This window comes from Octopus sinensis, linkage group LG1 (assembly GCF_006345805.1).
Source record: "Octopus sinensis linkage group LG1, ASM634580v1, whole genome shotgun sequence".
In the NCBI taxonomy this organism is placed as follows: Eukaryota; Metazoa; Mollusca; class Cephalopoda; order Octopoda; family Octopodidae; genus Octopus; species Octopus sinensis.
This window is the reverse complement of record NC_042997.1, coordinates 22,655,328-22,676,745: the sequence shown is the minus strand read 5'-3', so window position 1 is coordinate 22,676,745 and position 21,418 is coordinate 22,655,328. Positions and strand designations below refer to the sequence as shown.

Below are 21,418 nucleotides of genomic sequence, written 5' to 3'. Positions count from 1 at the left end.
GTTTTATGTCTTTTATTAGTGCAATGGTCTTAGATTTTCTATTTATGCAATTGTTTCTCTTTTTCCATCATTTCTATGTTGTTCTATCACCAGATTCTTCTTCTTCTTCTTCTTCTTCTTCTTCTTCTTCTTCTTCTTCTTCTTCTTCTTCAAAAATACATTTACTGAACCCGCTTTACTGTTCATGTATCTCTGCCAACTATCATCATCCAGCTTTAATGTCACTATGTTATCCCCTCACTATTTCACCAAAGTATGGTAGGGATTGAAAAACATTACAAAAAAAAAAAAAAATACCCTTCATTCTTAGAATAATTAATGGTTTTTTTAAAGGACATTAAAACATTTTCTCTGCCAGGGTTATCTTAGTGGGATTTGCTATTATCATCAGATCTCTCTTCATGAAACATAAAAAAAAAAGAAAGTAAATAAAGTGAACTTTATACTAATAGATTTGATAGTAAAAAAATGTTTAATTAAATGCTGAGCAAGTCATTAATTTTAGTTATAGATTTTTAATTTTCCACAGGGATTAAATAACTTCGTAAGAGACATCAAACTTTTATAACCCTGGAGAAAAGAAAGGACAAAAGTATATTTGTGTGAACAATAGTAATGAAATTACCTTCTTTGTTATTTACTGTAAACTGATTAATTACATAGGTCATGCATGACTTTAATGTATAAAATATATCTCACAAAGGACATTTTAAAAACATGAACTGAATAGCTAATCAGATTTTTGCTCCATCTATACCGGATGTCGCTTCTCCCACCACCATTATAGGTGTCTACTCTTCGAACCCCCCTCTTCAATACGCTATTTCACCATGCATTACCCCTCTCTTGATATCCTACGTTCTACTTGCCTACAACCTGTCATCATTTCTCTGAACCACCCCTCCCCACTGGTGCTCCCCTATATTCCTGCAACCCCCCCACATAAAAAGCACCATCCGAACGTGGCCGATGCCAGACCCCTCTGGCACCTGTGCAGGTGGCACGTAAAAAGCACCCACTACACTCGCGGAGTGGTTGGCGTTAGGAAGGGCATCCAGCTGTAGAAACACTGCCTGACCAGACTGGAGCCTGGGGCAGTCCCTAGCTCCCCAGACCCCGGTCGAAACCGTCCAACCCGTGCTAGCGCGGAAAACGGACGTTAAACGATGATGATGATGATCATCATCATCATCATCATCATCATCATTAAATCTAAGTAGATTTGTTGTGGGTGGGGTGGGGTGGGGGAAACAAAACATTTAAACCTAAAAATAGGAATACAATCTTCTATAAAGAATACCAATACAATTTTTTGAGGTACTTTCTTTGATGATCAAGGATGGTACTTTTGCACATAATGGAAAAGACAGCACAATTAAATCCAAGATTAGGATTTAAAGTTAGGCAACATACCTCTCATGTCTAAGCTTAAACCAAGTGTGTTTGCTTTACAACAATCCCTGATGTCTGAACCCTTGGGTATTTCATGTTAATTAACTGGTCACATCTCTACCAGTTCTATTCTGACTACACTTAGTCTCAAATATGCTTTATCAGGGATCTAAATGAGACAGCTAAGTAAAAAATCCCTCTCCTAAATAATGTTGAACTGTACCCAACAATCATGAAAGCTCTAATGGTTCACTCACAGCTAAATTGCAATAGTTATCATTATAATAATTATCATCTTTTAATGGCCATCTTCTATACTGGCATGGGTTGGATGATTTGACAGGATTAGATAGGTTTGAGGACTACATTGTGCTCCAATGTCTGCTTTGGCATGGTTTCTACAGCTGGAGGCCCTACTAAATGCCAGTCACTTTACATCATGTATTGAGTGAGGGGCCCAATAATGCACATTCATCATCATCATCTAACCTCCGTTGTCCATTCTGGCATGAGTTGGACGGTTTGATCAGGGCTGATAAGCTGGAAGGCTGTACCAGATTCCAGTTTGATTTGGCATGGTTTTCTATGGTTGGATGCCCTTCCTAATGTTAACCACTCGGAGAGTGTAATGAGTGCTTTTATGTGCCACCGGCATGGGTGCCATTTGCATGACACTGGTATCTGTCTTAACTGTGATTTTGCTTGGCTTGATAGGTCTTCTTCTCAAGCACAACATAATGTCAAAAGTCTCAGTCATTGCCTCTGTGAGGCCCAATACTTGAAAGGAACTCAACCACTTTGCCTCTATGAGGTGCCACACTTGAAAGGAACTCAGACACTTTGCTTCTGTGAGGCCCATTGCTAGAAAAGAACTCGGCCACTTTGCCTCCATAAGCACCTCAGTGCTCAAAAGCAACTCAGTCACTTTGTCTCTGTGAGGCCCAATACTCTAATGGTGCTTTTTACGTGCCACTGGTATGGGTGCCAGTTATGTGACACCAACATCAGCCATGACTGCGATTTCACTTGGCTTGATGGGTTTTCTCAAGCACAGCATATTGCCAAAGATCTCAGTTACTAGTCATTGCCTCTGTAAGGTTCAAAGTTCAAAGATGATGCTTCACCATTTCGTCCCATGTCTTCCTGGCTCTACCTCTATCACAGGTTCCTCCTACAGAGACTGGCACTTCTTTACACAGATGTTCTCATCCATATGTATCACATGACCAGACCAGTGCAGTCGTTTTTCTTGCACACCCCATCTGATGCCTCTTATGCCCAACTTTTCTCTCAAGATGCTTACACTCTGTTGAACATGCACACTGACATTGCACATCCAGTGAAGCATACTGGCTTCATTTTTTTCAAGCCTATGCATGTCCTTGGCTGTCATGGCCCATGTTTCACTGCCATGTAGCATGGCTGTTCGCACACAGGCATCAAACAATCTGCCTTTCACTCTAAGAGAGAGGCCCTTTGTCGCCAGCAGATGTAGGAGCTCTCTGAACTTTGCCCAGCCTAATCTTATTCTCACAGCTATGCTCTCGGAGCATCCCACTCCACTACTAACTTCGTCATCTAGATAACAGAAGCTATCTACTACCTCTAGCTTGCCCCCCTGGCAGTTCATGGAGTCTATTTTCTGTGCATTTTCAGCATTTATTGCACCTGTGCATCTTCCACATACAAAAGTTAGTTTCCCTGTTAATCTTCCTCTGATATTACTACTTTTACGTGTCCAAAGCTTACACTGGGTGCATCTTACGGATATAGATTGAGCAGGGTCATCTACCTGAAGAGATTTGTGGTTTGTCTGCCTTCCTACTTACTAAAACTTTGGTTTTTGCTAGGTTAACACTAAGGCCCTTTGATTCTAGACATTACTTCCATACCTGGAACTTCTCTAGTTCTGATAGTGATTCAGCTGTAAGAGCAAGGTCATCAGCATAGAAAAGCTCCCAGGGGCAGCCTGTCTTAAATTCCTCTGTTATTGCCTGGAGGACTATGATGAACAAGAGGGGGGCTGAGCACCAGTCCTTGGTGAACCCTACTTATACCCTGAATTCTTTGCTGTACTCATTGCCAACTCTCACCTTACAGGTAGCATCCCTGTACATGACTTGTACAGCTCTCACCAACTACTCGTCTATCCCTAGTGTCCATACTGACCACCAGATAAGGGATCGGGGGACCCTGTCAAAAGCTTTCCCTAAGTCAGCAAAGGCCAAGTACAGAGGTTTATCTTTGGCTAGGTATTTCTCCTGCAGCTGTCTTACCAGAAATATAGCATCAGTGGTGCTTCTCCCTGGCACAGAACCAAATTGTGTCTCATCTAGGCTAACTCTCTCCCTAATCAGTTGGGCTATGACTCTCTCCATAACTTCCATCACCTGATCCAACAATGTGACATCTCTGTAATTATTTGTATCTAAGGCATCACCTGATCCAACAATGTGACATCTCTGTAATTATTTGTATCTAAGGCATCACCTTTACCTTTGTAGCAGTTGATTCGGGTAGTTGGTACCTCAATTGGGTCAAAATTTATCAAACTATTCTCCTCTCATTCATTCTCCATATTCAGCATTCTTTCATAATGGCATTTCCAAGTCTCTTTCTTTGCAGAATCATTAAACGCAAGTGCACCATCACCCATGTGGGCACATTTCTCTCCTGTGACATCACGATTTTCTCTCACACACTGTCCTGCAATCTGAAACACTTAATTTCTTTGGTCCTGACATTGCTGAACATAGGCAAACTTCTTTTCTGCTTCTCCCTTGGCTAGATATACCTGCCTCCTAGCTTTCCTCCTGGCAATCTGATACAGTTCCCCAGTAGCCTCACTTCTTTGCTCTAATGGCCCTGTCTACTGCATCGTTCCACCACCACGTTATCCTAGGTCTTGTTGGGGACTTCACACCACCCACAGACTTGGTCTGTGGCACTCAGCAAGCTGCCCTGCAGGAATTTCCAGTTGCTCTATGTCACAAGTTTGTAGCTCCTCCTCTCTCTCATCAAATTTCTCAATTAGGATGTCCCAAAATTTCTGAGCACATGAAGGACCTTTAAAGCTTCCAAATCTTTCTTTTCCAGATTAGCAAGCTTCTTGTTGGTATCCTTCTGGCCTGGAGTCTAAAATCACTAACAACTAGTTTATGCTGGGGGATACATTCTTCACCAGGGAGGGTCTTTGTCTTTAAGAGCAACCATGCATCCCACTGCCAGATTAGAATGTAGTCAATCTGGCAAGAATAGCCACCTGATTGGTAGGTTATCAGGTGACTGGTCAGCTCCCTGAAGTTGGTGTTGCAGATCAATAGGTTATTTGCATCACAGAACTCTTCACCTTACCTCTTGGATGCAGCACACATCAACATGCCTCCGTTCAAGCAGCTCAACAATCTCGTTAGACCTACTTTTCAATGTGCCTACATTAACAGTGCCAACCCTGAGAACTGGGTAAGGGGCACAAGAGGGAACATGGGCAAAAGAGATGGTATTGGGCACCTGAAAAGAAGGTTTCAGTGATTGTTTGGTAACAGATGTGTCACATCAGTTGGTCTTAATTTAACCTACCATCACTCAAACATGTTAAAATTGTTGTCCCTGTAGGTAGTGGGTAGCATTGTAAATATAAGCATTACTGCTGCAAATATAAATAGGTCAATGTATAAATTAATTAATTATTTAAATGATCTGCTATTAGTTAGTCCATTATATATAGGGAGAAAGAGGAAGGTGGCTTGTTAATTTACTAATAATTTCCTTTGTAACATATAACCTTTTGGTGCATGCATGTGTGTGTGTATATATATATATATTTTTTTTAAATTTTAATTTATCTTTCAAACAAACACCATTTTATAGTTTTACTTCAAATTTAAAAAAAAAACTACCATTCGATATGTTATACAGAATTCAATTTTATATCTCTGAAGAGCAGAAGCATTGATATGCATATCAATATAAGGTAAGATGCTTTAAATAATTCATTCAAAACTTTTAAACTGTCATATACATTATATATTTATACTTATACATATTTACATATATTTTTTATACATATTTATATTTATTTATCTAAATATTTTTAATACAACAATTATTTTTCACACATGTATATCTTTCTGAGGAGTTTTGATATTGATTTCCTAATATTAATAATAATATATTAAAATATATATATATACACACACATTGTCCTTAACTTGAAAACTCTCTTACCTTTCAAACAGCAACTGAACCTAGTTTCTTGCCAAAAGGGTTTCTACTGACTATGTAGAATTTCTTTTGCTCATCACTCGATGAAGATAGTTCTGCAAATACCATTTCTGATGATCAACATCATTAACTACATTTATTTCAGATTGTATTCATTGTCAATGGATCTTTGATGGTTTCCACATCAGTATTCAGTTGATCGACTGAACAACCTGCTCATTAATTTAGCATGAAATTGACTGGTTGAGCACTCCACAGACATGTGTATCAATGTAATTCTCAGGTAAAAATCACTGTGACATGACTGGACCTCTAAATTATAGCTACAATCCCTCTGATAGGCTTCCACAGGTTCACTGACTATACTTAAGCCGATTAGATGCTACATAGTGGGATAGAATCTGGCAGGGCCTTGTGATTCTTAGCCATTCAACCAAGCTGCTTCCAGATTACAATGAACTCAAACTGACACACATCAACATTTCTCAAGTATTCCTTAACTATTCCACCTCATATACACTGACACCAAGTGTGAAAACTTCACCAGTTACAAATCTGCCATAATTCCAGTCAGATCTTTCAATTCTACCATGCTATCTTAAAAATTGATGAATATAGGAGATACAGTAATTCTAAATATAATCTACCAAGAGAAATCAGATCATAGCTTGAATGATGTGAAGAGGAATATTTTCTGTGCATGTAGATGCAATCAGAATACTACAGAAGTAACATCTTTGAATGTAACCACCAAAGACTAAGCTGGGATGCATTAAGAATCAGTGCAGAGGACCAGCAATTATTATATTCTGAATAAATTGAACTTACCAGTTCATAATCTGGTGACCATCAGCATCTGCTAATATATAGAAATAGATTGGACAGTGGAGATATGTCCAGACTATAATTCATTGATTAATCACTGCATTTCAGAATGTGCACTATGGTCTTCTGCTAGATACAAGCATGATGTAAATAGGAAAAGCAGATCAGAAGGTGACATATCATGTCTAGTACCTGTATGATGCTATAGATCTGCTTCTGTTTGGACATAGCTGACGTGGGGATATACAAGTGCTAATTAACAAGGGCACTATGTGGGTGCTTGGCCAAGAAATAACAGCTAAGTCTGATTTGAATCACACCCAACTATCTTAAATAATACACTAACAGGTGCAGGAGTGGCTGTGTGGTAAGTAGCTTGCTAACCAACCACATGGTTCCGGGTTCAGTCCCACTGCGTGGCATCTTGGGCAAGTGTCTTCTGCTATAGCCCCGGGCCGACCAATGCCTTGTGAGTGGATTTGGTAGACGGAAACTGAAAGAAGCCTGTTGTATATATGTATATATATATATGTGTGTGTATATGTGTTTGTGTGTCTGTGTTTGTCCCCCTAGCATTGCTTGACAACCGATGCTGGTGTGTTTACGTCCCCGTCACTTAGCGGTTCGGCAAAAGAGACCGATAGAATAAGTACTGGGCTTACAAAGAATAAGTCCTGGGGTCGATTTGCTCGACTAAAGGCGGTGCTCCAGCATGGCCGCAGTCAAATGACCGAAACAAGTAAAAGAGTAAAGAGTAAGCCAAAGGAACTCCAGGTTGATTGCTTGTCCTACTAGAAATAGCAGCCAAATCTGATTTGGGGTTATAAAAACAACAAAAATAAAAAATAATACATTGGACAACATAATCACTGATACAGATAAAAAAAAAATAGGATGGGGATAACTGAAAGACATTTGATCTTAGGGTGAAACAACTTGCTCATACACTCCAATTAACCCTTATGCACTTAAGGGCTACTTATGCCACAGAATTTGATTAATAAAAAAAATGGGATGGTCAAAGTCAGAATGTCTTCAATCATGGCTAACATGAAGATAAGCATGTGGTAGTTTATCAACAAGAAGATGTAAAGCAATGTTGGGCCTATGCTCAAACTTAAACGAATGAAACTAATCTATTAATATGGCATTAAGTCTTGTACATAATTTGTCAACTCATAATCTTTCATCTTGATAAAAGTTAAAAAGAATAGATAAAATGTATAATTATTGAACACTTTAATATGAATAAATAAGCCAATATACAGTGGTATTTATGGTGTAAAATACACAATAGAGAAACTTTAATAAAATGTCATAATGGATGGTTTTAAATTTAAATAAAGTTTTAACAGTATAAGAAATCAACATTTTTTTTAACAATAAGCAAATGTTTCCTTACAAAATAATGAGTAGAATGTACTGCTGTAAATTGAAATATTTTGTTTAAAAACTCTTTATTTTTAAAATATTTCTTTATTGATTTTATTGGTAACTTTTCTTAAAAAGTGTACAATTGGTACGCATGAAATACACACAGGCTCTCACAAATGTTAAATATCTACAACACATGTTTAAAAGCTGGACATTTTTTTGTTTCAAACTTAGATTCACTATAATCTCTTGAAGTTTGTACATGCAAATATATATATTGCTGAAAGAATATTATAGTAGAGAATTAAATAGTAAGATTGCATGTGTATATAACAGCACGTGTATATAACAGAAATTATTTAAGTAGTGATGCCAATTTAGATGATCGGAAATCAACACGAAGTTGTACAAAAGCCAAAATAACAGATTTGTCAAGTCCAGCCTGAAATAGAAAGAAAAATGGGTTAGTACATGAAGAACATATTGAAATCTTAATAATATGCTTGATGTGTAACTGAAAAATAACTAGTTTTGTCAGAAATTTTATTATGTTCACTATCAGTGTAATAATTTGCATAAATTTATCTGTTTTAACCTAGATTATTTGTAGGCAGTTACATAGTTCATTAAAACTTTATTTAAAGTACTTTTATCATTTTTCCTCTCCTATTCACCAAAGATTTAAATTTTCAAAGTATTTCATGAGTAATTTCAGTCTACAAAGAGAAACAAAAATGGGGCGAGACAGAGTGTGTGTGTGTGTGTGTGTATGTGAGAGGGAGAATGTGAATGTATGTGTATGTGCAAGAGGAAAATTGTGTGCATGCATGTGTGAGTGTGAGAGAGGGAGAGAGAGCATACCTGCGCATGCACACACACACACACTCTCTCTCTCACTCCAGTATGTCACCTTTGACACAGAGTGTAATGTCTGAAATTGTCTTGCCATATGTACTGCAATCCCATTGTATTTATGTACTATCACTTTATGTTGTATTGATATTAAATGCATTATCTGTTTGCATCTAAATCTCTTTGTTTGTTTTTTTTGCCATGCTTATTACCAAGGCCATAGGAAAAAGGAGGAGGAAGAAGAAGAAAGAAAGAATGTGAAAACTGTAGTGCAGCAACCTCTCTACTATAAACAAAACATGTTCTGAAAATCTCATACAGATTAAACTAACAGCAGTTCTTATCAAACAACAGAGCATCATACAACGTACCTTGTGGTAGTTGATTATGTTGCTTTATGTTCTAAATTCAATTTTACCCAGGTACACTTTGCCATTTATCTTTTGATAAAATAAGCAATGGGCATCGACATAATTGACTATATCCTAGAAGGTGGAGATCCAGTATAGAATATACAAATGAGACTAGTAAAAGAATATATCAGAAAGAAGGGTAGAGCAAGTGATTCTGGCAGATACCTTCCAGCCTAGGGAAGTCAGTATATTGACATCACTATTTGATGCTTGTTTTCCACACTGGCATGGGTTGGATGGTTTGATAGGAACTGGTGAACCAGAGGATTGTGCTAAGGTTTACTGTTTGCTTTGGTATGGTTTCTATGGTTTCATGCCCTTCCTTAGTATTTCTGGTTGACAACTTTCAGAAAAGAGAAGTCAAAACATGATGTTTATTAATTCTGGCAGACACCTTCTAGACCAATGAAGTCAACACAATTGGTACCAATTCTGGCAGACAACTAATTTCCAGTGAAGTCAGTACAGTTGATGTTTATTAATCCTGGCATGCTTAATCAAGACCAATGGTTCTCAACCAGGGTCCATGTAAGATTTTGAGGGAATCACAGATGCAATATAGTAAATTGTGTGTGTGTGTGTGTGTGTGGGGGGGGTCCATGGTAATTTTTCAGCAACCATAAAAAAAATTGTGCTTCAGACCAGTAAAGTTTATATGCAATAAATTCTTTATACGTCTACAATACACAAAACATTTTAACAATTTTTACACAGGTGCAGGAGTGGCTGTGTAGTAAGTAGCTTGCTTCCCAACCACATGGTTCCGGGTTCATTCCCACTGCGTGGTACCTTAGGCAAGTGTCTTGTACTATAGCCTCAGGCTGACCAAAGCCTTGTGAGTGGATTTGGTAGACAGAAACTGAGAGAAGCCCGTCGTATATATGTATGCATATATATATATATATATATATGTGTGGTGTGTGTGTGTGTGTGTATGTTTGTGTGTCTGTGTTTATCTCTGCCAACATCACTTGACAACCAATGGTGGTGTGTTTACGTTCTTGTAACTTAGCGGTTCGGCAAAAGAGACCGATAGAATAAGTACTAGGCTCCTAAAGAATAAGTCCTGGGGTCGATTTGCTCGACTAAATGCGGTGCTCCAGCATGGCCGCAGTCAAATGACTGAAACAAGTAAAAGAGTAAAAAAAAAACGAGTAAGTCCTAATAATATTTAATCATAAAAATACAATAGGATTTTTTAAACATTGAATGGCTATGGGGATCCACCCAAGTAAAATAGGAATCAAAAATGGTCCACTGATACAAACACAGTTGATGAACAGTTAATATCAAGCAATTCTGGCAGACACATTACAGATAGTCAAATCAATACAATCAGAGTTTAGTTTGAAATTTTACAGATTGATACAATGGTTGGAGAAACAGGCAAGGTATAAAGTATTGGTTGACAAGTGGTTTGTAGCATATTGATTTGTATATTAATTGAATGGTTCTTTGAGGATGCAGCCCTGGTTTTGTTATAGATGTACAGCTACTATGAAAGGTACTGGCATCCATGCTAGCAGGGTGCAAAGGGCACCATACGAGTGTGATCGTTGACAGAGCGGTTAACTGGCTTCCGTGCCAGTGGCACATAAAAGGCACCATTCGAGTGTGATCATTACCAGCATCACCTTACTGGCACTTGTGCCTGTGCTAGTGGGGTGCCAAGAGCACCATATGAGCATGATCGTTACCAGAGCGGCTAACTGGCTTCTGTGTCGGTGGCACATAAAAGGCACCATTCAAGCGTGATTGTTACCAGCGTCGCCTTACTGGCACTTGTGCTGGTGGCATGTGTAAAAAGATTTGAGCGAGGTCATTGACAGTACCGCCTGACTGGCCCCGTGCCGGTGGCATGTAAAACGCACCCACTACACTCTCAGAGTAGTTGGCGTTAGGAAGGGCATCCAGCTGTAGAAGCTCTGCAAGGTCAAGATTGGAGCCTGGTGCAGCCATCTGGTTTGCCAGCCCTCAGTCAAAATCGTCCAACCCATGCTAGCATGGAAAGCAGACGTTAAATGATGATGATGATGATATTTGCTCTCTGTCTTCACATGCACTGATATTAATAGCAGTTGGATAGCTTCAAACAAATTAGGCATAAATAGAAAATTACAGTACAGTAAACCGGAACATAGAAAAAAGAAATTTTTCTTGTTTTACCAATGGCTCTTCAGTACAAACTTGCTGCAGCGTCTCTGGTACAACCATTAGCAAGTTGCACAAAGCATGTAATTTATCGAATAACTGATTGATGAGAGGGATCTTAAATTCTTTGACAGCTTTTCTATATTCATTGACATCACAGATAACCAACATTCCACCTGAAACAGAATCAAACACAAAAATCAATCATTCATATATTACATAGAAAATCAACACTGATTAATCTAAGGAAATAACATCTAATTTATATCTAGATACTCCTATGTTCATGGTTTAAATACCTTTGATCAAATATCTACTTGTTCAGGGTTGACCAAGGGGCTTAACAATAACATCAGCATATTGACTTTTGTAGCAGAAAGTTTCCCCACAAGTCCTAAAAGAAGTCCTCTTCTTCCTTAATTTTACTATTTTTATATCAACATATAATTAGTTACATCAATATTATTTATCATCACTTTACACTCTGTAAAGTGGTTGGTGATAGGAAAGGCATCCAGCTGTGGCAATCCTGTCAAAGCAGACATTAGAGCCTGATACAATTCTCTGGCTTACCAGCTCCTGTTGAACTGTCTAACCCATACAGTATGTAAAACAGACATTAATTGAACTGATGATGCTAAAAGTTTCAATTCATTCTTCACCACAATACCTTATTTTGTCAATAGTGCAAGCAAATGTTTAGGCTTACTCTGTTATATTCCTTGTTGCTGTTCAGCAGCATTCTTTCTCTCACAGACATTACTCCCACTTCTGACACTCTCCCATCACCCTGTCTTCTTCCTATCACATTCTCTTCTACCCCACTGAATTTAAGGGTGAATTCAAACTTACCTAAGGAGTTGTATTGAAACTGCTGGAAATGTTCAAATATTAGACGATGGAATCGCGTACCAAGTTCAGTGAGGACGACATCAACATTTTTACCATCTAAACTTAGCCGGATATTTTCAATCTGACTGTGTAGGAAAATTACAGTCCTTGCACATGCCTACAAAAGGAAAAGAAAAGTAATCAGATAAAATATTAACACTTGGAAAGTATTAGTCATCACTTTTATAAATTATGTGCATGTGTGTGAGTGTGTATGTGTTTTTATATATATATATGTAAATGGCTTGTTCTAAAGATTCTTAAGATAACAAAGGGTAGAGGTATGGGAGTTAATCTCCAGCATAATTCTCTATGTTTCCCACTCTGTTCTGGTTATCAATGTCTAAAGTAAAACCAAACTATTGACATCTTTTGAAGTCACACTAGCCCCTTATAGGACTGGTGGTGATGATTTGAACAGTCTTGGTCCAGGGGATCTAGGGATCAGGGCCAAATGCTCAGAAGAGAATGAACTCTCCTAAAGGCATCCAAGGAACACTGGGTTAAACTGAGTGGCACATTTAATTTACAAACCAGGAGAAAGTATGGCTTTTCCAAAGGGTTTCCACACAACTTTTGCTACCAAATTTTACTCAAAGACTTATTTTTACTGAGGTTTGTCAAAAGTGCTGCTCAATTGGCTGAAATCCAGACTACATGGTTTAAAAATGAACTTAAATACACAGCTTTGCCTGCACCTATACTGATAGGAGCACATGTATTTGAGGTGGAATGCTCAAATAAAATGCAGTATGTACATACAAAGCACAATACTAACTTGGTAATAAAATACTTGATCTAATACTTTACAGTGTCAAACATAATATAATACAATTCAGAGAGCATCTCAAAGATGATGAAAATATGTATAGACTATCACCATAAGTATCTCTCTCTTAATCTTCAACAACCATCAGAGAGATAGAGATAGATAGATAGAGAGAGAGAGGGAGAGAGAGAGAGAGAGAAAAACGTTTTTGTCATTTGTAAGCAGTTACCTCAGAACGCATTTGCATATTTGCTTCCAAGTCTGGTTTGAAATCAGATTTCTTCTGTTCTGCTACAAGTATATGGCGAATAGCTCCAATAATTGCAGAGATTGATCTAGAAAAGAAATATCAAAGATTAAATCACACACACACACACACACGTTGTTGTGTCGGGTATGAAGCATTTAACTACATTGTTCAGTGATGTAATTCAGCAGAGTATGTGTTGTGCGAGCTGTGTTGTCTATTAGGAAGTTTACTGTATAGGATATGCATGCAGAAAATGTGCTATGTGAGTTTTGCTACTGAATTGAAACTGCCCAACAAGGCTAAGCCCATCATACATCCTTGTGTGTGTGTGTGTCTTTGTCTTGATATTGCATCATAACAGTTGTAAATGAGTGTCACTAACATACAATTGGTATTGATTATTTCTAATCTTCCCTGAAAACATATTAAGCCACAGGGAAATATCTTCTTTGAAATCTAGTGAGGTTAGGGCAACAGGAAGGCACCCAGAAAATTTGTTTCAATGAATTTCATTTAACTCATGCAAGCATGGAAAAGTGAAATTAAAATGATGACGATGATGATGAATGATTTTTATAAGATCATATCATTGCTATTATGTTAAACTGTTGTATGTCCAAATTTGGCCAAATGCATTTGTTTCAATATTTAATTTCGCTAGCACCATTTGAGTGTGGTTGTTGTCAGTGCTGCCTGACTGGCACCCGTGCCGGTGGCACGTAAAAAGCACTGTTTGAGCGTGGTCATTACCAGTACCGCCTGACTGGCCATCATACCGGTGGGATGTAAAAAGCACCCAGTACACTCTCGGAGTGGTTGGCATTAGGAAGGGCATCCAGCTGTAGAAACTTTGCCAGATCAGATTGGAACCTGGTGCAGCCTTCTGGCTTGCCAGCCCTCAATCAAATCATCCAATCCATGCCAGCATGGAAAGAGGATGTTAAACGATGATGATGATGATGCAATAGCCAGTTCTTTTGCTCAAACTATCATACCTCTAGCTGCTTCAGATGTCAAGATATGAAAATTGTCAAAGTGTAGTACAATGGTTTAGCATTTTTCAAAAGTGTAGTAAGTCCCACATACAACAGTTTTGCAAAAGTATTTTTGATTGAAAGTATCATACATGCATGGAGTTATGACTTATGCACCCAACAAAATATTATTGTTAGGCTGAAACTGTTGCTAATGTAAAAAGAAAATGGAATGGTAAAACTATTTTTATGTTTTCTGAAAAAGTAACATTTTGGACTTACAACACTTTTGCATAATAGCAACGATATATATTTACACAGCAGTAATTTTTGTCACATTATTAGTACTGTAAAGTGTATTTACCTGTCTAAACCAAGATCAATTTTAGTTTCTAGCTGATCACGAAGTTCCCTTTTCCTTTGTAAACAAGTACTATGCTTAGGTGAAGAGCTGTAAAATATTAACAAATTCTTATATTAGTAAAAGACATGAATTTTCAGAAAAATACTCATAGTCTTTTGAATTTACTATACAGAAAAATTATACACATGAGACCAGCAATTTTGAGGGGAGTCTGTGCTTTGTCAATATACTCAATCCCAGTATTTGAGTGGTACTTATTTCATTGAATGAGAAGGGATGAAAGATAAAGCTGACTTCAATGGGATTTGAATACAGAATATAAAATATTTTGTCTGTTATAACAGTTCTGCTACTCCATAAACCAGCTGAGATCCAGAGAAGAATTAAAAGATAAATTTGACCCTCATAAGATTTGAGTACAAATAGTAGTTCAATCTGTTAGCAATGACCATATTTACTTATGTACAAGTCACCCTGTTTTATACTTGATATTAAATGAAAAAAGCTGGGATATGACTTATACATGGGACAAAGCTAAACCTATAAATCGAAAAATTTTTTATCAAGATTTAACACTAAATTAGAAGTGTGACTTATACACAAGTAAATATGGTAGCCTTGCACTTAATTACTTTAATTGATCCACTGCCTCAATAATAGCAATACTGCTCTGCAGGATACAAATGAAAGGGTGGAAACTTGTAGGGAAGGCTATACTGAATTGGAATCTAGAACACTTTTATCTTTAATTTTTTACTTGTTTCAGTTATTGGACTGTGGCTATGCTGGTACACTACCTTGAAAAGTTTTAGTTAAACTGACCCACAGTAAAGTCTGGTGCATATTATATCGGTCTCTTTTGTCAAACCACTAAGTTACAGGGATGCCAGGCGATGATAGGGAAACAAACATAGACGCAAAAACACTCACACATCAATATATAGATGAACTTCTACACAGTCTCTATCTATGAAATTTATTCAAAAGTCGTTGGTTTGCCCTGGGCTATAGAAGAAATCACTTTGCAAAGTGAGTTTCTTAACCACACAGCCATGTCTGTGCCTACTTTTATTGTTTTATCAACTGAGGTGATGCAAAGCAAAGTGAGATGATCTGCTATAATTGTTAACTCAGGTATACTGTTAATGTAATAACAGGCTCTATGTGGTTGCATATTAAGCAACTGCATAGAATTGCCCTTATTATCCAGTTACTGTTACCAGAGATACTGTGTAGTTGCAGATCAGCTTTGACAGACCAAACCTATGGAAAATGGGTAGTTGACTAGTCAGAGCAATCTACAAATATACTATGCATCTCTTTAGTTGACAATCATGCTTCATATTCTAATATGTAGTGGTTGAATGCAAGACAGTCTCAGCAATAAGCCATTAGATTCTGCTTGTGAGTACATGACATGGTGTACTCGGTCAGAACACAGCAGTAACTGTTCTATCATTTAGTTATGACTAAAGGGAAATCATACTGATAAATGGGCAAAAAAGTTATAGCTTTTTTATATGTTAATTTAATTAAACAAAATATAGCCAAATATTTTAAAACTAATACTTAAAAAAATATGAGAAGTCACTTAATGAACCTGGATATTATTTGTAAAATACAATAAAATACAATTCATAAGAAAGGTTCAGTTATATTTGATTAATACTTACAGAACCAATGGTACTAAACTGTCCATAAATTGCTTTTCAAAAAGATGGAAAAGAGTGTTTGCTTGACCAGTGACATCGAAGAAATATATTTCAGGAAGGGTCCTTGCCTCAGCCAATGGAATAGCTGTAATAGAAAATTATCAAGGAACGCATGTACTCTTGCTGTGCACCTATAGCATCTCTAGGTTAAGGATTTTGATTAAATGAAAGTATTTAATGAAGGTGGTGTGATGCCAATAAGAATATGACTGTTACTTTGAATAGTTCAGGAAATAATAATCTTACTGATTACTAATGATTAATAATGTTACTAGAGCATATTTAGTGCTGTTGGTACAAATGGCAGAAAAAAATGTAACATTCTGTAATTCACTGATCTATTAGAACAATAAGGTAAAAAAAAAAAAAAAACTTCTGAAGCTTTTGATCCTAGACTAATTTACAGGCAAAACTTGAAATGTTTCAGAGGAAAGTAAATAGGAAGTAGCAATGTTCATGATTTCATCTAAGACACTGGAAAGTTTTTGGATAAGTTATAATCTTTGCAAGCCATCACAGGTTGATGATATTAATATGGTTGATATGCAGCATGAACAGTCGCAGTATACATATAAATAACAAATAAAAGACAGAAGATGGAATATATGAGAATAAATTATTAATCACAACAATGGTTTTGACACATCCAGCATCAACTCCTCTTGTGGGACACACAAAAACCAGTACAGGAGCATCTGGCATATATATATATATATATGATGGAATTCCACACAGTTTCCATCTACCAAGTTTGCTCACAAGATATTGGTTGGCTTGGTGCAATATTAGATGATGGCACCTGCTCAAGGTGCTGCACAGTGGAACTGAACCCGAAAACATCTGGTTGCAAAGTAACCTTCTTTACTACACAGCCAAACCCTGTGTTTATGACAACATACAAGTCAAAGAATGGATGGACAGACAGACTGATAAATAACAGGCATAAATGAAAAAATTTATAAAGAAAGAAAGAGTGAGGAACACCAAAAGAAATATATTAATTCATTAACTATCTCATCATCATCATCTTTGTCGTTTAACATCTGTGACAATGATGATGATGATGATGATGAGACAGTTAATGAATTATCTACATTCACAAATTTAAACTTAGCATCTGACCATCTTAGATACTAAATATATTTTTTCAAGGAGATTAGAAAAATGTTGCTTTTTTTGTTGTATGATTCCTCATGCTTTCTTTCTTTATTATTTTCTGTAACTAAAATGCTTAGCGGTATTTCATCTGTCTTTACATTCTGAGTTCAAATTCCGCCGAGGCCGACTTTGCCTTTCATCCTTTCAGGGTCAATAAATTAAGTACCAGTTGTGTACTGGGGTCAATCTAATCAACTGTCCCCCTCCTCCTCCTAAATTTCGGGCCTTGTGCTTAGAGTAGAAAAGATTATTTTCTGTATCTACCTGTCTTAATAAATGAAGGTGTAACAAAGTTTCTGGAATTATATAATGTAAACGATTTTTACTACTGATGAGTTTTTAGAATTTATTGCATGGAATCTGTTTGTGCTATGATTTCTTGTTAAGTGAAATTCCTTTAAAATTTCTTATAGGTGAAATTTCTTTAAAACATTACCTTGTAGACCTAATTCAACTGCATAATCTATATGTTCCATTACAAGATATTGTATGAGTGTTTCTAGAATTTTGACAGCATTTGAAGGTAGGTCTGACGAACTGGAAATCTGAAAGTAAATATATCAACATAATGAAACATAAGCATATTCCCTTACTCACATGCACACATAAATAAACAACAAAACAATATGCAAAAATAACATTTTAAAGAGAAAAACTGACTTTTGGAGTATGAGCAGACAAGGGGCCAACCCAACACTTACATATCTTTAAATACTACCAAGTTTGGAATAATGCAATAAAGAAACCTTTATGCATTACTAGACCTGCAATGACAATATCTTGTTGAAAGGTATTTGATTCTTTCATAGATATGTTTAAGTGACTACACAGGAACTGGTTTACTAGCTGAAACTTTTAGCATTCATAATAGGAGTTAAGTATGATGATATTATTCATGAACAAATAATGAAACAAATAAAAGCAGCGTTTCCTGAGTGATGAAGTGGTTGTGTTCTTTGTAATAATTTATTAAGCAACGCAGTCAGATATATCAGTGAACGAATGACATTGATTGAACACATGGTAGTTAATTTGAATGCTAAAGAGCCAGACATACGTTTTCTGTTAAGGTCGATAGATATGCAACAGTGGATAGTGCCTTGTACGCAGTATAATACCTCTGGCAAGATTTTGATATCTGAACTTTAGAGCAAGCATGTTGTGGTACTTCACCCAGTCAGTTAGTAGGTTGCAATGAGATTTTAAAAAGAAATATAGTTTCAGGCATGGCTTTTCAGTAAAAAGTTTACTTCCCAACCACATGGTTTCGGGTTCAATTCCATTGTGTGGTACTTTCGGCAAGTGGCTTCAATTGTAGCCTAAGGCCAACTAAAGCCTTGTAAGTGGATTTGGTAGACACAACTAAAAGAAGTCCATCATGTGTGTATGTATCGTTGTGTCTGTTTGTCCCTCACCACCACTTGACAGCTGGTGTCAGTGTGTTTATGTCACTGTAGCCAAGATGTTTAGCAAAAGAGATCAACAGAATTAATAGTAAGGCTTCAAAAAAGGAATAAGTACTGAAGTTGATTTGTTTGACTAAAATTCTTCAAGGCAGTGCCCCTGCATGGTTGCAATCTAATGAATGAAACAATCATCATCATCATCATCGTTTAACATCCACTTTCCATGCTAGCATGGGTTGAACAAACAATGTGTGACGCTTACAGCACCTAGGTTTCCCAAGCGGTCACCCATCTAAGTACTAATTAGGCTCAACGTTGCTTAACTTAGGTGATTGGATGAGAACCAGTGCTTTCATTGTGGTAAAAGATAAATCAAAATAAATTAATGTAAAAATGTACTTACAACTTTGCAGCGCTTAAAAGCTAACTTCGTTTCCTGTAAAATATTCATTGCTAATTCTTGCGAGAGAAATATTTCACCTCCGTAATTTTCAATGGTTGGCCCAATATTGATATTTACAGTATTAATCACAGCCTGAAATTCTCTCCGGAAGCTAGAAGGAAAAAATAGAGCAACATCACAATTGATGCTAAAAATATATTTACTACAAAACAAATGTCTTTATTTTCAGGCAAACACAAAGAAAAAAAAAAAAGAAAGAAAGAAAGAAAGAAATCTGGCTGTTAACCACATCTTTCCTGAGTATATTTTGTTTCTGTGGAGGGAGGGAGTGAGTGAGTCAGTGTGTATATTTGAAGGGGCAGGCATGGCAGTGTAGTTTAAGCAGCTCAAAGTGTTTGCTACACTATCCTAGAGTCAATCAATGCCTTTGATAGATGGAAACTTTACAAAGCCATTTCTATATATATATATATATGTGTGTGTGTGTGTGTGTGTGTGTGTGCATGTGTTTGTTAGGTGTGAATCTTTACATTCTGTGTTCTGCATGGAAAAGTGCTGAGTTACAGTTGACGTTTTTTGAAAGTTTGTTGTTAACAACAAATCATCTGGTGTCTCTACTTTCAAAGAAGCGTGAGAGCTCTGTTACTTGAAAAACAGGAATAAGTTAGTGACAAGGAAGGAAGGGCATTTGGCCGTAAAACAATACCTCCATAATATGTATTTGTGTAACCCATGCTAACATAGAAGAATGGCTGTAAATATATATACATCATTATCATATAGTGTCTACTTTTTCATGCTTGTGTGAGCTAGATGGAATTTGAGGCTGATGCCACAAAAGCATCCAGTCCACACTGTAAAGTGGTTGGCATTTGGAAGGGCATCCAACTGTAAACACCTTGCCAAAACTGACCTTCCTTGTGCTTGTGCCACGTAAAAAGCACAGAGTCCACTCTGCGGGGCAGTGGGTGTTAGGAAGGGCATCCAACCATAAAAACCCTGCCAAAACAGACACAAAAGTTTGGTGTAGGCTCCTGTTAAACTGTCCAACCCTGCTAACATGGAAAGCAGACATTAAATGATGATGATGATGAAGCCCTTCCTGTCACCACGCTTCATCTATTCCCATGCAAAGTAATATCTTCTCATATTTGGTTGGCCTGAAGCTATAGCTGAAGACACTTGCCCAAGGTGTCATACAATGGAGTTGAACTCAAAACCATTGGTTAGGAAGTAAATTTCTTACTGCAAAGCCATGCCACCAACTATATTTCTTTTTAAAATTTCATTGCAACCTACTGATTGAGTGGTTGAAGTACCACAACATGCTTGATTCAGACTTCAGCAGTGACCCATGAGTGATAAAAATGATGATGTTTTGGGAATCCTCTCTAGAACATAAGGATGTTTCTATAAGAATGGTAACTGCTCACACATCTGGGAGGGAGTATTTTCACATTTATGCTCTTTCTGTGCATAATAAGCAAGAAAAAGATGAATGCCAATTGAGGGCACCAAATGCTAACAGTGTTAATCTCAGTTTCTTACTTCTCTTTTAGTCTTTGAGGAATTGAAAAGGCAATGATCACTTCTCTTCCCCTCGGACTATCTAATAAACAAAAGCACAAGTAGTGAGGAGTTGGGTTAAATGCCTTGTGACATTTAGTTACATTCCTTTGTTTAGTTCAAATCATACCAAAGCTGACCTTACCTTTCATCCTTGTGGGGACCAACAAATAAATATCAGTTAATTACTGGATTTCATTTGACTGTCCCCTCTCCCAAAACTTCTTGCTTTGTACCAGTGTTAGAAATCAATGGAAAGAAAGCTGCACATTCTATACAAGAACAAATGTAAACTTAGATAAAAACCCGTGACAATTGATGGAAAACTTACCCACCAGACTGAATTTTCTTTTTTTGATGGTTTTTACTATTATAATATCTTTGCAATAATAATGAACAGCGTTCATGCAGAAATTTAATTTCATGGCTGAAATAAAAAATAAAAATCATTACATCAATTTGACCTTGTGTACTGTAAAGTTATATCTATGTTTCAATATTTAGTTTAAACAATTATCTAAGAACTGAGGAAAATGCTGGAAATGGTGAAACAGATCTCAGGATGTATGAACCCAATGATATAATGATGCAGGATTTTAAAAATAATTTTCATAACCTAATTACAAGAGAAAGGGGTGAGCTTATGATCTTTCCAGGGTCTTTGAAAATGGTGAGAAGGGAGGTAGAAGTTGTA

The 21,418-nt window shown here is 36.9% G+C and overlaps 1 protein-coding gene across 1 annotated transcript in view; it reads right to left on the bottom strand.

Moving 5' to 3' along the window:
* Nucleotides 1–7,869: 7,869 nt before the first annotated feature.
* The window catches only part of LOC115216325 (exocyst complex component 5), a 35,020-nt gene continuing 21,471 nt past the window's right edge, over nucleotides 7,870–21,418 (bottom strand). Inside the window, exons 11-19 of the mRNA XM_029785547.2 lie at nucleotides 21,056–21,151; nucleotides 19,159–19,309; nucleotides 17,786–17,894; nucleotides 16,153–16,276; nucleotides 14,480–14,566; nucleotides 13,121–13,226; nucleotides 12,084–12,240; nucleotides 11,247–11,407; nucleotides 7,870–8,257 (exon numbers count right to left, since the gene is read on the bottom strand). Coding sequence (XP_029641407.1) covers nucleotides 8,171–8,257; nucleotides 11,247–11,407; nucleotides 12,084–12,240; nucleotides 13,121–13,226; nucleotides 14,480–14,566; nucleotides 16,153–16,276; nucleotides 17,786–17,894; nucleotides 19,159–19,309; nucleotides 21,056–21,151 — 1,078 coding nt within the window. The 3' untranslated portion in view covers nucleotides 7,870–8,170. The remainder of the gene's footprint in view (nucleotides 8,258–11,246; nucleotides 11,408–12,083; nucleotides 12,241–13,120; nucleotides 13,227–14,479; nucleotides 14,567–16,152; nucleotides 16,277–17,785; nucleotides 17,895–19,158; nucleotides 19,310–21,055; nucleotides 21,152–21,418) is intronic.